Source organism: Scleropages formosus, chromosome 7 (genome assembly GCF_900964775.1).
Source record: "Scleropages formosus chromosome 7, fSclFor1.1, whole genome shotgun sequence".
Lineage (NCBI taxonomy): Eukaryota > Metazoa > Chordata > Actinopteri > Osteoglossiformes > Osteoglossidae > Scleropages > Scleropages formosus.
In genome coordinates, this window is record NC_041812.1 from 10,875,717 (window position 1) to 10,893,385 (window position 17,669).

Here is a 17,669-nt window from a genome sequence, read left to right on the forward strand (position 1 = left end):
TGATGACCTCCAGTTGTTGCATCAACATATTTGACCCACCACCCAGCCTTTGCGGTGGACTGCAAATGTTTTCTGTGTGCCATTTGGAACTGTTTTGGCATGCACTTCCTACGTGAGTGGAAAATGCTGACTGACTGCTGACTACATGCGAGGAGCGCCAGTCACAAAATTATCCTTAGCATGACCCCAATGAGCAGGGTTATATAAACAAGTGCTGGGTTGAGGTGACCGGTGATGACAGGCCTTCTTGTCTGACAGAACATCTCTGCATGACTGCGTGACCAGTCAGCAACCTCGCCACCACCCCCATCTTCACAACGTTCGTCAATCTCTCACGATGGAGCAGTCCTCCTTGGCAGGTATCACAATGGTTCCAGAGACTCAGACAGGAACAGTTCATGACAAACGATCTTGCCGTTCACCACACACCCTTCTTGACCAAACTTCAATTTCCCGCACATCAACACTTATGAAAACTGTAGGTCTTGTCAGTAATCAAACACATGGAGAACATGCAGACTCTATCTATCTATCTGCTGAGGACAACACCAGGACTACTACAGCATCACAAATTGCTGCCCAGAGCAGTAATTATCTTTACATTTCCATCTTGAAAATGTGTTAAAGTGGAAAAAAGTGCAGATAGTTGGTAGCATAGTGCTTAGGGCTCCAGCCATGCACTCAAAGGACCCAGGTTTAAATCCTACCTCGTGCTGCAGTACCCATTATCAAAGTACTTACCCTGAATGGACACAGTAAAAATTGCTGCGTAAATAGATAAATAACTGTAAGCGGATTAACACCATAAATTGCTTAGCAGAAAAATACCAAATGAATGAACACAGTGTAAACAGAAAATATTTTTAAAAGGGTTAAAATTCTATGGATACTGCATTTTCAAACAGCTTCCATGTGGACAGTCTGTGCACATGTGTGCTTCTGTATGTTATGTACATGTACTTAATTACGAGGCCATGCAGATATTCGAACAGGACGAGACGGCTGCCAGCTTTCTTTTGCCAGAGCAAAGTCTCCCTGCTCATCCACACACACACACACACACACACAAGCTCACATGAAACATCCCCTTTGATGTCTGCAGATTTGTAGCTCGCAGGACTTTAAACTGGGAAAAAGGGGCTTTACAAGCGAAAGAGTGACGGAAGCCATGAAATTGCAATTACCGCAACCTGATTGAGATATGAGTAAGGGTTCAGTCCTGCAGATATAACTGCACCATGGTATCCCCGGCTCTGAAACCCAGCTAAGATGTACTTGTACAACACATATGCATCTTAAACTCAACTCGAAGTGTTGCCTAAACACCAAGACCTTGCAACCTCCAGTTAGACGACTGTCCTCATGTTCTTACAGTCTGCTGTGTTCATGATTCCATCATCTCAACATAAGTAATTAAAAGATAAACTGGTTGAAAGCATTTTCTGCTATATTCATATTTCCAACACGAGACTTTAAACAGCAAAGCGAGGTTTTAAAAGTTTTTTCTAAGCGAATGAGTATCCTTGGAGGTATTTCTGTCAATAGCAAACACATGGTGTGAAAGGCTCATCGTCTAATGAAGAAGATAGCACAGTCTAATTGATGAGGAAGGGCTCCCGCTAAACAATTCCGCAGATTGCTGGAGAGCTCAAAATAGAAGGAAATTCTGAAAAAAAAAAAAAAAACATATCCTTTTCATGTGGAGCCTTTTATCTTTCATAGCGGCAAGCAACCGTGATGATGAGCTTAACGCGATTGGAGGAGATGTAATGCAAGATATCAAGGAAGGGGTATTTGGTGATGGCCTCTGTTCTTCATGGCCAGGACTTTTGGTGTGATTTTTGAAGGACAACCGTGAGGCATAAGGCGCTGTGACTCATCACACCTGTACACATGCTTACGGCCCACACGAGAACCTGTTTCACACCAAGCGCCACGCTTTCTGATCTCCACACACACACACACACACACACACACACTCTGCCCACCCAATCGCTTCCTCTCCATACCCATCCAGCACACTTAATACGCCATCTACAGCCAGTCTGCCCCATCTCCTCATTCTCATTAAAATTATTATAATTTTTATTTAGCTGATGACTTGATCCAAAACAACATACAATGCAAGATACATCACACTATTCACACATCAGAGCAATGTACAAAACACACTTATCCACAGACATAAAATAAAGGCAATTTCTTGTCACCAGTCCACCTGAAGCAAATGTCTTTGGACTGTGGGAGGAAACCAGAGCACCTGGAAGAAACTCACTCATGAGCATTGGAATAACCCACAAACCAAAAGCTCCAAGGCACCAGTGCTACCCACTGTGCCACCGTACCACCCAGTTTGCACACCGTTCTCCACACCCAGGTGGTATACTTCTGCCCGCTGTCACCCATCTTCACCTACTTCGGAACACAGGGTCAGCAGAGTCACCACCATTCATTCCAGAACTGCATGGAGAAGAAAACAGAGGCTTTGTGTGACCTCTCATCATGTGACACTGGAGCCCCGGGAACAAACATCTCTTTACGCTCGATTCCCTTCCACTCCATTCCTACAGATTAAATAGTTCCAGCTCAAACGGGGAAGAGCGGGGCAGCCAGCTGGGATGAGTTTTTCTCTGCTAAATTGTCAAATTGTTAAATGTCAGCTCGTGTGAGCAGACCAGCTGGGGAGATTTGATTAAAGCATCCCGAACAGGCGCTCGTCGTGTTCTCATTGTAATATGTCAAAAGACAACTGAACAAAACCAGCTCTGTTGCCGCAGAGCTGAGAACTATAAAGACCAATCAAAAGCCAATGTGCACAGATATTTTAATATTGTGGTAGATGGATGGTCTGCTTTGGTAAGAAAAATTAGATAAAAAGGTCAACAGAACACAGAAGATCAGATATTTCTAAATTCCTAACCCCAACCTATGTACAGACAGGGAGGGTTTTGTAGTAAGCGTAGTTTATTTTCTAGGCTATGTTTTACTATGGTACAGGCAAGGACTCATCCATCCATCCATCCATCCATCCATCCATCCATCCATCACTAACTGCTTGCCCAATGCAGAGCTGCAGGGCACATTGCAATTCGTGCAAATTTTGAATGTGTCTTGTCAATAAGTGGACATCTTGTCCCTGTTCAGAGGGTCATGGGCTGTGTGGAAGACCAGTTCCGGACGGAGAAAATCGTGTCTTAAAGAGAGAAGTGGAGGATTCCATCACCCAGCCCACGTGAATTATCCAGCAAACCATCTCTCCCTAATATGATCCATATCTCCTGGCAGCCTCAGGAAATGGAGCCTTGCGACTAATCCCATCTCCCTCCCGTGCCCCACAGCACCTGCTGACATGGTCCGGCTGTTCATGCACAGACGCTACCTTTGCAGGTGTGATGGTATCTACCTATAGGCTGAAGCAGTATTTGAATATGATCGATATGATCACTGCTTGAGTCTCAGGATGTTAGAAATGATATCCACAGTGATAAAATACATATTTTCTCTCAAATTGTCACTATCTCATTTTAAAAGATCAGACCTTATATGTAATGATATGTAATGAAATATGGAAAAATATGTAAAATGTGTAAAATGTTTATAAACAATTCTTAAATTCTTAAGGTTTGTGAGATATCGAATGTTCTTTTATGAACTAAATGGATTAGAAGAACCGCAGCAGAAGGCAAAGGTTACGAATTCATGTCGCACTTAAAAACCCAAATCCTATTGATTAAGGTGCCTTTGCGGTGCCAAACAGACAAATGTGCACAATTGCATTCAGACGCACCCTGGAGTGTGATATTATTCAATATATTTAATTAATGCTTTCATGTTTGCCTTCAGACAGTAGAAAAGGTGTGCAGGGAGGTCTAGGTCCTGCCTGATGAAGTCGGAGCTGCGCAGGATGGGGAGCGCCAGCAGCACGAAAAGTAGATGCTCTGTTAAAAACTGATGCCAGATTTCAATACGCTTGTGCACAAAAAAATAGTTCTAATTTAAAGTGGAATGAGGGGGCGTGGTGGCGCACCGGGTTTGGTGTCCTGCTCTCTGGTGGGTCTGGGGTTCGAATCCTGTTTGGGGTGCCTTGTGACAGACTTGCGTCCCGTCCTGGGTGCGTCCCCTCCTCCTCCGGCCCTACGCCCTGCGTTGCCGGGTTAGGCTCCGGTTCGCCGCAACCCCGCTGGGATAAGCGGTTGTAGACATTGCGTGTGTGCGTGTGTAAAGTGGAATGAATGCAAACACATTCTAGGGGAACACTGGGATGCTGCAGCACCCCTGAGCAAGGTACTTAACCTAAAATTGCTCCAGTAACATGACCCAGCCGTATGAATGGGTAAATAACTGTAGGTAGACTAACACAGTAAGTGGCTTTGGGGAGACGTGTCAGCTGAGTGAATAAATGTCAACGTAAAGAGGCCGGTTTTGCCCGCGCGGAGCGACGCGCCCCCTAGTGGCCACAAGGTACCAGTGCCCTGACATGAAGAGTCTAGCGATGAGCCGAATTCAGCTTTCAGTCTCTGTTTTTTGACACTTTACCAGTATTCTGTAGTCTTAGGTTTATGAAAGCACGATCTCTTTTTTATACTCAAACAAGTTTTCACTGTTGATTCGATGCTGAGGTGGGCGGGGCTCATTGTTACGGGGCATCAGGACCCCGCCCCCTTTCCTTCTCATCGTCGTCCTCCTCGGCTCGGGGTCTCGTCGAAACTCGTGTCCTTGGGATTCGAACCCGTAGGGGCGCGCGCATCGCCATGGCGGATGGAGGGGCTCCGGCGGCGCGGGGATCGAGCCGAGGGGTCCTGGTAAATACCCGCGACGGGCTGGGAAACTGGATCGCGCTCCCGTAGAAGTCCGCGGCAGGTCGCGCGCAAGACCAGGCGGGACCTCGCGCTCTGCGCGTGCACGCCTCACTTTCCGTCCGTGCGTCACGCTTCCTGCCGAGCGTTGTGTCGCCGCGCGGGAGCGCGCCTTCGCTCGAGTTTTACATAGTTTAATGTAATATTTAGTTAAATTCGTATGCGGAGAGCAGACATTTAGAAAAGAGAAGGAGTAAAAGAAGTGGAAAACAGGGGGATTGTTCCGGGACTGCCAGAAAATGATGCAAATCACGGTTCTCTCAGTTCTAGTGATGATTGGTGAAATCTTCTTCTTCTTGCTTTGTACTATTCATTTGTAGATCAGAGATGACTGGCCGGGTTTCCCTTTACACCTCTTCTCCTTCCCCAAGCACTATGCAGAGGACCTGGAGTGTGTCCTCATCCCTCATGGCATCATTATGGACAGGTGAGCCTATACACACCCCTGCTGCACCTCCAGCAGTTACAGTATCATTATTACTGTGATGAACAAACTGATGTGGTTTCTCACAGCTGCGGTCTAGATGCTCATTCCCATCCCGCTGTAGTGCCCTTGATCGAGTTCTTTACCCCGAACACATACAGTAAAGGTGACCCTGCTGAGTAAAAGGGTACGTCAGTGTAAATAGTCTAATGTTGTCAGTCACTTAGGGGAAAAGTATCAGAAAAATGAAAAAAAAAGTTTCAGATCAGGCTCAGCGAATGAGCAAATCCATCCACGTTGTTTAACGTACAGAGTAGTTACGATGTGAGAAACTAGTGAGATGCAAGGAAAAGAGTGAATGTAACGCGCCGTCCTCGGCTCCCTCCCAGCATAATCAGATTAGTCCCTTATTAAAAACAAGTGCAGCGTGAATCCAGGAATCGGAGAGCAGCTCTGCTCCGTTACATTTAAGATGCGAATGATGCCCTGGTTTCGTTTTTGCAGTATCCGCACTCTGCACTTTGTTCAGTATTCTCATGTATATACTGGTGAAAAATAATATGGTATATATGGTGAAATAAATAGCACATTCCTCCACAGTTTTTTTTTTTTTCTTTTTGGGGGGGTAGCTTCATGTTTCGTTTGGGGCTTCGGGGGGTTTCGATGCCAGCCTGATCGGCAGTGTCTTGCGATTGGCTGGACAGGACGGAGCGGCTGGCGCGCGACATCATGAGCGACCTGGGAGACCACGACATCGTGGTGCTGTGCGTCCTCAAGGGGGGGTACCAGTTCTGCTCCGATCTGGTGGAGGTCATCAAGGCCCTGAGCCGCACGTCGGAGCGCTCCCTGCTCATGCGCGTCGACTTCATCCGCCTGCACAGCTACCTGGTGAGCGCCCCTCGCACCTGCGCTCCAGCTCCTCCGTCCCTGCCCTCGCGGCCGAACCCCCCTTTTACCCTGATGGTACCGTCCGCCAGAGCCACTCAGGCCTGCTGAACAAAGGCTGCTTTTAAGGTTGGCTTCATTACAGCCAGTGGAGAGCAATGAAAGGAAAGAAAAACAAGCTGCAGGACAGGGAGGTAAATGGTTGTGACCAATTAAAATTTCTGAGGTTAAACACAAGAGCACAAACAAAAGTTCTGAGACTAGTGGGTGATGTAATAATGTAAAAAGTAATTCCATATCTAATTTTTTAATAACTGCTTAATAAACATTCAAGATTAGGCTGTGTTACACCCGTTGTTTGATTTATTTGGACTTTTATTAAAGTGGCAGCAAATACAAAAAAAGTCAAAACCCATATTTCAACCTGAGCCTGAACTCAGAATAGATTTTAGTTTCAATCTGGGGGCCTCCTCAGTGGGGTGCGCCTCATATATCGAAATACTAAACACTTCTGAGTGTGTGCGAGAAGGCGAAAAGGTCCACTTGTTGCCTGGGAAACATATGAACTAGAGGTTGTGGTCCCCCGCTTCAAGTCGCCATGGCAACCAAAGGCCAAGACCTGGCCCCGTTGCTTGCCGGAGGAACTCAAGTTCGTGTTGCGTTGTTCCACATTATTCCTTGGACTTGATGAGCTAACAACCATCTCTGTTCCTTTTAAAGTACGTTCAGGAAAAATAACGTGTAAAAAAGACATTTTTACCGCTTATGTTCAGGCACTGATCCTTCAGCTTTGCTAATTAAGCCTGTCCTGGGCAGCAGGTGATGTGGCGGTTAGAGCAGACACCTTGTAATCAAAGTAATAGCGTTCAAATCCTGCTTCTGCTGCATTACCCTTGATCCGGGTACTTAGCCCAAATTGATACAGTAAAAATTACCCTGCTGTATAAATAGGTAAGTCAATGTAAGAGAGAAAACACACACACACACACCATCTGAAACCGCTTATCCCATACAGGGTCGCGGGGAGCCAGAGCCTAACCTGGCAACACAGGGCATAAGGCTGGAAGGGGAGGGGACACACCCAGGACAGGATGCCAGTCCAGCGCAAGGCACCCCAAGCAGGAGTCGAACCGCAGACCCACTAGAGAGAATGACCTGGTCCAACCCACTGCATCACCGCATCCCCCTTGTTAAGAGAGAAAAGTGTCAGATAAATGAATAAGCCCATCGTTTCCAAAGGACTTGACCATGACTGTTTGCACTCAGCGCTGGCACTTTCTGCATTCTTTTGCGATGATTTGTATGTATTTTTGTATGATTTTCAGATGGTCACACCATAGCCTCCACCCATGGTCACAAGGCACGAGTTCTGCATGGCCACACCCCCTGTGTTGGCGTGTGGACGACCAGGGCACGGTCACACTGTCAGATAGAAGCCAGTCACATTAGACACGCATATAAACCTAATAACACACAGAGGGTGTTGTGTTCGTGGTCCTGACGCACCACGTGGTGACTGAACACTTGGTGACCCTTTTTGGCGTCATGCAGATTTTTCTCCATGTATGTAACGTAATGTTGAGGCCTAAACGGAGAGGTTAAGGAAATTTTCCTCCACTAGACAAGTCCGCATTGCATCCTGTGACCGAGACCATTATCTTCCGTAGTGCAAATGGATTGCAGCAGAAAGATCAGGGGTGTCGGTATCCACTTCTGCAGGAGTGGATAAACCCTCTCCAGGCTGCTGCGAAGGGAGCTGTGGCTCGCAGTGATAAAGGCTCAATTTCATTTTTCCATACGATGATTTACTCCGGCTTTCTGTCTCCTTAACGCTTCCATGGATGGGGCAGCCCCCTGTCCCACGCGTCTCCCTGAATTCCTCCATTCTCAAGTATGTGGCCTGTAATTTCCCATCTCAGTCGCAGGACCCTTTCGCCGGGGTAATTGGTGGGACCCGGTGGGGTGGTGTGTTACGGTTGTTGGCGTTCCTGATTAGAACCACATTGAAAGTACTGATGTTTTTTTTAATGGAAAAATTCCTCATGGCAGATTAGTTCTGATTTAATGCATTTTAGAAGATGATTTTTGGCCTTTTAAATGCTGGTTTGCTGCTACATGGGCTGCAGCAATAAACTACTGTGATGTTCATTTCTTTTCCATTTTAAGATTTGAAGCAAAGACACTGGCCCCTCAGTTTATGAACAGAATTATATATCTAAATCCACGGGAATCTTCCCTGTGTCATAATTGATATCTTAACACCGGCTTGGAATAGACCTGATCTGCATCAAGGTTATAATAAGCAATGAAGAAGCAGAGAAGGAACACTGGATGAAAGTCCCCAAGCTCCAGCCCCCGCTCTTTGATTATTTGAGGAAAAAGAGAAGTGAAAAAAGTACTCCGTGCTGTACTCTGTACCACGGAAAAAATTAACGCTGTACTAAATACTGTTATTGGTGGCACGGTGGCACAGCGAGTAGCGCTGCTGTCTCACAGCACCTCGGTGGTGCGAGAGGATATGGGTTCCATCCCCACTCAGTCTATGTGGAGTTTGCATGTTCTCCCCAAGTCTGCGTGGGTTTCCTCTGGGTGCTCTGGTTTCCTCCCACAGTCCAAGGACATGCTGTTCAGGTTCACCCACATTGTGTGAGTCACAGAGAGAGTGTTTTTCACTGATGTATGGATGAGTGACCCAGTGTAAGTAGTGTATCTAGCAGTGTAAGTCACTACGGTGAATAAGGTGTGTGGGCTCATAACACTACGTAGAGTTCACTGGAAGTCGCTTTGAAGAAAAACGTCTGCTAAATAAATAAATGTGAATGTAATGAATGGATATATGTGAATATACTTCGTCTCTTCAACTGATTAGCGCAATTGGGACCGAAAGTCTGTTTTTAACACATTTTGTTCAAAACTCCAAAGTCGCTTTTATTAGTATCGTTAATAATATAGATGACCCTACACTTATTATAATAAATAGGTTTCATAAAAAATCGATGTAGCTATAGCAAGTAAAAAAAAGTTATATTATTATAGAATTCTTACATGAATGTTTTTATGAACTTCACAGTTTATTAAAAATAAACTAATTTAAAATGATTGAAAATGCAGGTGGCATAGTGGCTAGAGCTGTTGCCTGGTGCTCTAGTACCCTTGAGCAAGGTACTTGTCCTGAATTTATATATGAAAAATTACCCTGCTGAATTAACACAACTAATTATAAGTTACTCATTATACTAACCTAGCGCTGTAATTTTATTTGGAGAAAAGAAACTAAGTGTTAAGTAATAAGTGTCCTTTCTCTACTCAAACTCCTATTTAGTTGTTGACTGATTAATTCCATGAACTTGTGCAGTGTTCCTCACCTTCTAACTGATCACTAACACTGAGGAACAGCAGACATGGGCTGTAAACACTGTGGAAGAGAGTTGAATTAAGGCGGTCCAACACTCTTGTTCTGTTTGGCTGCTTTGTACTGCTGTCTATGAACCTAGTTGGTAAAAGAAGAGTTTTATAAAAAGAGACTAGTGAAGAAAATACAACCAAAAATAAATAAAAGGGGAAGAGTTTGTTGCTCCAGAAATTTGTATCTGAACTGTTCATAACAGTAGGAACCAATGTATCCCATCTACTGATATACAGTGATTGAGCTGTGTTTTTGAAGGTTTGCTGGTGCTGTTCAGTACTTCCATCATCGGGGAGTGAATGGAACCAGAAGGTCTTTTCTAACAGCCCCGGGTGCGGGTCAGTCTCGACATACCCGGCTGCCCCGATCATGTCACTGTGGTCAAGTGACCTTATTCCCGTGTCACGGACTGTGGGATTTCTCTGCATTCCCATGGGTCACATGACCACTGACCGCTGTCTTATCCTCCCCCATATGGATACACTGGAGACGAACACAGTTTTTGCGCATTTTGTGCGAAAGAAGCGGAATAAATCACTTGCCTTTTCCACACACCCAATACCTGTGGCCTCTCAAAATTTTCCACATAGTTGCATAAGGGTTGTTTTGGAGAGCGGCCGGCTGAGAAACAAGCAGATGTTCTGCGTCTGTCAGAAGAGCGTTTCCAATCCGACCCGCTTGCGGTCGAAGGTCATCGAGCCCCAAGGACAGTTTTGCCTCTAGTTTCCTTCTGCGGTTTCTGATCCCTTCTGACATTGTCTGCTTGTTTAGTGGTGGGTTGCTATGGAGACCGGAGCATAAGATGATGATGCATGCTGCTCATACCCTGCATTTTTGCAATTTACTTTGGGCACTTGGGGTGACCGCTGCCCCACAGCATGCCCTAGAGGAAGGGAAGGGGTCTGTATTCCTCTCAAATCTAGAGCAGAAAGCAAGTAGAGTGGAGCCATCGCAGTGACCCAACGTCTACCTGTCAGCGCCCCCATGACAACTGTCGGGTCAATGATGTAAACATGTCAGGTCTGAAGAATATGGGGTGATGCATATAGACGCATGGGGGTCCACCGCAACACACACACACACACACACACACATATACACACAGCTACCTTTCTAATTCTGCTCCATTTGCCCCAGTTCACCTTTACTACTGCTATACAAATATAACAATATTAAAATTTCTGCAACTCCCAAAGGGTGATGTTATGTGCAAATACAGAATAAATAATGTTGCAGAATACACGGTGTAAAGTATTGCGCATATAAATAGCACCAAATATAACTTGAGGATACCACCATTTCTTACACAATCCAAATCCTGAATGGTGCAATACACAAAGGGGTCAAATGTAATAAAACCAAAAAAAAATCACAGAAATTAGTAAAAAGCAGCAAAAATAAGCAGTGATTAGAAATATTACACACAGAGGCGATATTGTTAGGAAAGTCATGTCAGACTAAGATGCCGTGTGTCAGTAACGTCCTCCTCCACTGACGCGCCCCTCTGTGTCTCAGAATGACCAGTCGACGGAGGACCTCCACATCGTGGGGCCAGAAGACCTGTCCATCCTCAGCGGGAAGGTGCGTCAGTTCCCTCTTCGCTACTTTCAACACCTGTGTCTCTTTCTGAAGCCGATCACGTTTGCTCCGAAGAATGCGGCGGTTGCAACCTTTATCAGCCTGTAGCGCAGCGGTTAGTGTTGCCCCCTTGCAACTGCCAGGCCTGTGGTCCAATCCCGTCTCTTGTTGTAGTATCTTTCGTCAACCTGTTTACCCTGCGTTGATGCTGTAAAAATTTTCCAGCTGCGTAAATGGGAAAATTAGATCTTTTTCCAATTCGATTCATTTTTATAGAGCGTTCTCATGCACTGACACGGCGCTTCAACACAGACATAGAGCAAAGGAACAAAAACAGCCGACTACAGAACGGGGCCTACTATACCCTGGGGGGGGCATAGCTGGGGCAAATAATTATAAGTCCCTTGGTATATAAATCCAGTCTTGTGTTCTGCCTTGGAGAAAAGTGTCAGGGAAATAAGTGGATGAACAAACACAGAGCACAGCCACAGTGCATGTGGCCACAAGGGGGCAGTCTTCCCCACCTGCAGCACACCTCCAACGCCAGTGCGGGCGGGTGAGGAAACAGCCCCCCCCGACCCTGACCCTGGCACAGCTTAAGTGTTTGTGCCATTTAAACTGCAGACATTTGCTTTTTTCTAAGCTGGCATATATGAGTAGTTTAACCATTTACTTGTATTTATTTATTTTGTTATTTACCCGATTCTTTGGTCCAGTGCTATCGAAAATGTCCTTACAGTGATTTACTCATTTGCGGGCAGAGTAATTTTTCTTGTGTCGACGCAGGGTAAGTACTTTGATCATGGGTACGCCAGCATGAAATGTAAATGCAGTGTAAAAATGTACTACAGCAGAAGAGGAATTCGAACCTGAGTCTTTAGTTCAAAGGCAGGTGAGATGACAGTAAAGGAGGTCAAAGGACAAACCCGTGCTAGACTGGGGGAGCACTACTGTTAGGGGGCAGCAGGGGGCGCTGTGGCTATCAAAGGTTAATTGTAGTGATAGAGAAAAAAACTACAGTGCTATATAAATGGGTAAACCAGTATAAGTCCCTTTGGAGAAAATTGTCAAATAAATAACTAAGTGCGAAGGCGTAAGTTGCAGAGAGAGCCCCCCCACGCTGACTGCTGAACTGAAGCGCCCATGATGGTGCAGATGCGATAAGACGGCACACGGGGAGGCGGGAGGAACCTGGTGCCGAGGGTCCCGTGCGTGGCCCAGCTGGGCAAATGTCAGTCGCTCCCAGTGCCGCGTCCTTAAGAGCGTCAGGCCTGTTACTGTGATTTACAACACGAGCGAGCAGCAGTGAGTCACCACCGAGTGCAGGAGTGGGGGGGCTCGGCTCCAGAACATCCTCGAGCGTTTCTGCGCCCCGGTGATGGAAACCGCAGAAACATGCCTCCCGCGCACAGCTGAATTGTCAGGACGTTCTAGAAAAATCTCGCTCGTACAGTTGCGTCTCGAGCGTGGAGACGCTTCAGATGCATCTTTCTTGGGTAAGAATGAGAGAGGTCTCTGGGTCGCTCAGTACCGGTTTGTTCCTCATTTTCACGCATGCATTTACCTGGAACTTCTCTCAAATGCAGTTTACACTGAAGTACACATTTGTATAGCAGGGTAATTTTTACGAAGGGTGCGGTGACACAGCGGGCTTGGGCAGGTCCTGCTCTCTCGCAGGTCTGGGGTTCAAGTCTCGCTTCGGGTGTCTTGTGACAGACTGGTGTCCCACCCTGGGGTGTGTCCCATCCCCCTCCAGCCCCGTGCTGCTGGGTTAGGCTCCGGTTTGCCGCAGCCCCGTTCAGGACAAGCAGTTTCACACAGTATGTGTGTGTGTGTGTGTGTGTGTGTGTGTGTGTGTGTGTGTGTGTGTAATTTTTACTGTGTAAACACCATCATCAAGGGCGCTACAAAAGGAGGTGAGATTCAAACCTGGGTCCTTTGGTGCATTTGAGCCCAAGGTTGGCAGCACTAACCGCTACACCACCTGCGGGTCTTATGATGCTGCCAAGTGTGAAATCAGCAGCTTAGGTGCACAGCCTGCCTGTAAGGTGTGACTCCACACGTCAAAATTGCCCCTCACGCTCAGTTCTCAGGCACCCGCGGCGTTTCTGCTGTCGGCAGGTGTTTGACGCCGCAGGCGTCCGAGCAGGTTCTTCCGTGGCGCTACTGAAAGATGGCTTCACATGGACACTTGCATAGATCGGGAGCTGCTGTCAGAGCGGGGCGCACTCACACCTCCTGGGCTGTGGGTTGAAATTCAGCTCTGTGTAGAGTTTGTGTTCTCTCTTTGTTTGTGTGAATTGGAGCTCTGGTTTCCTCCCACAGTCCAAAGGTATTTGCTTCAGCGGATTGGTGACTGTGAATTGCCCTGAGTGTATGTCAGCGCCCTGTGATGGACTGGCATCCTGGCCACTGTAACGCCGCCCTCTACTTCCAATATAGGCCCTGGGCCACTGTGACCCCTTACTGGACAAGTTCTTTTTGATAGTGGATGGATATTGGATGAAACGTATCTACATTTAACTCCACTTTATCCTGTTATTCATCGGCCAGAAAACAAATCACGAATTAAGAAAAAGAGACTATAGTGGGCAGAACTGAAGAAATTTGGCCTGAGACCATTTCGCCTGTAGACGCGATTAGCAGCCCGAGGTTCATTTCAATGCTCCAATCACAGCAACGCTTGACGCTTCGCGGTGCGGCGTGATTCATGTGTTTGGGTGTAAAGCATGTTCCTGTGGATAGCGGTTGTTCCAGTAAAAACTGGTTTTGGTTGGCAAGAACTGGCTACTTTATCTGTGGGCAGTTGATTGTATAACAGACACTTTAAGGCCTCCCAGCATTCAAGAACTGAAATGCATCAGTGTGGTGGAATGAGCTCCCTGTGTCCCTCAAAGTTGCTGAATCCCTCCCAGCATTCAAGAAGGGCCTCAAACCCATCTCTTTCGGAGCCACTTCTTTGCTGACCTCCCGACAGCTACATAAATGAGTCCAACACCATCTGCTACAATTATCTGTGTCTTTGCTGTTTGAATGTCACTTCAATAGGCAGCCACTTGAGGGATGTGAACCAGCAACATGGTGGTATCAGACGAGCTGTGTGTCAATAATCCTGTGTCTGTGTTTAAAGCTCTTTGTCTGTTTGCTTTACATACATTGTTTACTCTGTGTTGCATGTTGATCTGGAGGAAAAGGTTTGATAAACAAATAAATATAAATATAGTAAGCTCTTCTGGGTTATGGAGTTCACGTCAGTCGTGACTTTGTCACTTCAGCTAAAGGAAGGGACAGTTTGGATAACCGTGACCTCAACACCAAAGAACACTTTTCTCTAAAGGTCTTTAAATATCATCCTTTTGATCTCATGTGCAGTATGTGGCACGGTTACGACGCAGAGCCTGAGGAAGAATGAAGCAGCTCGGGGACGAGTGCTTACCCTAGTAAAGTTCACTGGAATGGGTTCAGTTTGTAACTGTGAAAGTGGAACCACAGCCAGATTTCCTGGTTTTAAAAAAAATAATAATTTTATTGTGATGATCTTATGCTTTGTTGATCCTGAGTGTGCAAATCAACATTCCTGACCTGTCAAAACGTTTTGTGTTCTTTGTTTTGACATGCAATGAAGAACGTCCTGATTGTGGAGGTAAGTCAGACATACTCCTTCTCTAGCCCAGTGCTCTTACATGTTCAAGAGGTAGAACACAGTCTTTAAATAACTCCTATGAATGTTTGTGGAATATTCACGGCCCAGCAGGTGGCGTAGGGGTTAGAGTCCATGCCTCCAAACTGGTAGGGCCTGACGTCAAATCCCACCTCCAGCTCTAATACCCATCACCAAGGTATCCATCCAACTTGAATGGATACAGTAAAAATTACCCACCTTTATAAATAGGAAAATCACTGCAAACAACTTAGTGCATGAACCTTTTGTTGTAATTTGCATTGGAGAAAATAATAAAGCTAATGAATGAAGAAATGCAGTAAAAAATATAGTAGTTATGAGATGTTCGGACTGTTTAAGCTATTTTTATTTGTCCGTCCTTATTGCCATCTTCGGTTCTTTTTTTATCATTTAGTGGGTTTCCTGTTTTCTGTCACATTGAATCTCATGATTACCGCTGACCGAGGCCAGAGAAGTTCAAAGATGAATCATTTCAAAAAGGGTCCGTGTGTCTTTGCAAGTCCATTTCTCTCATATCTTTTCAATATATCATTAGTAAAAAAATACATCTATCTAGCCGTGGCGGTACAGCCACTGGCAGCGCAGCGGAACCCATCAGAGAAAGTGCATCTGACATGACAAAAATGTCATATGTCCGTGCCGTAACTGGGCCGTGTGATCGCACAGTGTGCAAATAATGAGCGGCGCTCCTCAGTCCCTACCCAGCGTGTCTAGCGTTCCGAGTCGGTCGTCTATTATCTTCATGCTTTTTCACGGCTTCCTCCAGTCTGACCCACTTGCAGATCCTAACCGGGTTCCGCTCCTGTCCTCTCCAGGGGATCGTAGACACTGGGAAGACCATGAAGGCTCTCCTGAAGCACGTGGTCACCTTCCAACCCAAGATGGTCAAAGTGGCAGGGTGAGTGCGGGTCCCCTGAGGACACGGGTCCGCAAGTCTGAAGGAGGAATGTGGTGTCCACCTGGGGATGAATGATGCTCACAGTCCTCCTCCTTGTGTCCCCTCTTCCAGTCTGCTGGTGAAGCGGGTAGCCAGTGGTGTGGGGAGCCTTCCAGACTGTACGTAGCTACCCCCTCCCATTTCCTCACCCCACCGCTAAGCTTTACAGTCCCATTTTTCCTCTAGTCCACCATGTATCATGTCCCTCACAGCAGGACAGTCCATGTGTCCCATTTGTTTTATGTCAGTATCTTGTTGAAAATATCCCAGTAATAATTGCAAAAGGCTAAACTGCTATTTGACCTTTTGGCACCAAAAGACATCTATATTAGGGACAAGTTTAAGTTTCGCTGAACTCTGTTTATACAATCTAACCCACGTGTGATTAGTTTATTCCCCAGCAGTTACAGTTCTGCACATTATTGTTCACTCCTTTAATCTCGCTGTTCTGATTCGCTCTTTTTTTTCCCTCCCGTGCAACTGTTAAGTGTTTTAATTTTGTTGTTTCTTTTCTTTTTTTGTCTCGTAAGATGTCGGATTTGAAATTCCGAATCGTTTCGTTGTGGGATACGCCTTGGATTATAACGAGTACTTCCGAGACCTCAGCGTAAGTTCCATAAACGGCGATCTCTGAAGTGTTTTTGTCGTCTTGGAAGCTCAGGTTGGTTTGTTGCTCGGGACTGAAAACAAAGCGCAGGGAGTCGCTCTGGACCCCGGAGAGATCCGCAGCTGACAGGTCCAAAGCACGTCCACTTAATTTGCATGATGCATTTCATTTGCGAGCACTTTGCATGCGCGTCTTAACTGACGTCGACACGGGGCAGGAGCAGCTGGGGCAGGGGCAGTTGGGGCGCGTGCGGCGTAACTCCCGTGCCGCTCAAGCTGCTTTCGCTCAAGCTTTTACTTGTCTCTCTTTTCAGCACATTTGTGTGATCAGCGATGATGGGAAGAGGAAGTACAAGGTGTGAAGGTGAAGCCCTGACAGCATTTTCCAAAGCCTGCGTGTTCATTCGCAAGGCTTGGACGCATCGCGCTAACCTGGCGGCGAATGCCGCTCCCTGCACGCTCCTCGAGTGCCTTCGCTCAACCCCCCGGTAGCCGTGTTTGTGTTCGATATCGAGATCCACGCCCAGCCGTTGTCGGAGACGTCCACGCCCTGCGCTGCTCCAGCTCCTGCGGAGGCCTGAACCGTGTTTGTACGCAGCGTACAGTACGTTTGCCTGTCTACAGTAGAGCACCGGTGTAAAGTGTGAGTACGCGTGCGGGAAAGTGGTTACAGGTGTTACCCAGGTGTATTCAAACTGTTGACTGGTACCGCAGCTTTCCCATTTGCATAAAACTATTGGACATAACCTTAAAGCCCAGTTTATTCATCCTTTCTAGGCCATGGACCCCTTTAAGAATGTGGTGAAAGCTAAGAACCCCCACTAGAATAATGTCCATTAATAAATTTAGAGGAAATACTTAACTTCACGTTGAATTATATCATGTGCAATAATTTTATTTTTAACTTTCATTTTACATTTATTAATTTAGCTGACACTCTTCTCCAAAGCAACGTACAATTTTAAGGTTACGCTTATGAGCTTACAGTTATTTGCCCATTTACACAGCAGGGTAATTGTTTTTTTTTTACTGGAGCAATTTATGGTCAGTACCTTCCTCAGGGGTACTACAAGCAGAGGTGGGGATCTAACCTGGTACCTTTGGATCCAAAGGCAGCAACTCCAAATACTATGCTACCAGCTTAGTTAAACAGTGGTGTTTTTAAAGGAAGCCTAGGCTTCACAGACCCCCAAGGGCCCTTGGAGAACCCACGCTTTAAATGAAAGCCACGAACAAAATTTTCCATAGCTTTGTTAGTGCATTAGAGACCATTGCAGTCTCGAGAAAATATGTCT

General features: G+C 46.2%; 1 protein-coding gene across 1 annotated transcript; it reads left to right on the forward strand.

The window, feature by feature from the left end:
• Nucleotides 1-4,751: 4,751 nt before the first annotated feature.
• Nucleotides 4,752-17,290, forward strand: LOC114910911 (hypoxanthine-guanine phosphoribosyltransferase-like). Its single transcript, XM_029253274.1, has 9 exons — nucleotides 4,752-4,802; nucleotides 5,177-5,283; nucleotides 5,985-6,168; nucleotides 11,087-11,152; nucleotides 14,775-14,792; nucleotides 15,647-15,729; nucleotides 15,841-15,887; nucleotides 16,299-16,375; nucleotides 16,689-17,290. Exons 1-9 carry the CDS (start codon nucleotides 4,752-4,754, stop codon nucleotides 16,734-16,736), a joined length of 681 nt encoding a protein of 226 aa, XP_029109107.1. The 3' UTR covers nucleotides 16,737-17,290.
• Nucleotides 17,291-17,669: the final 379 nt, after the last annotated feature.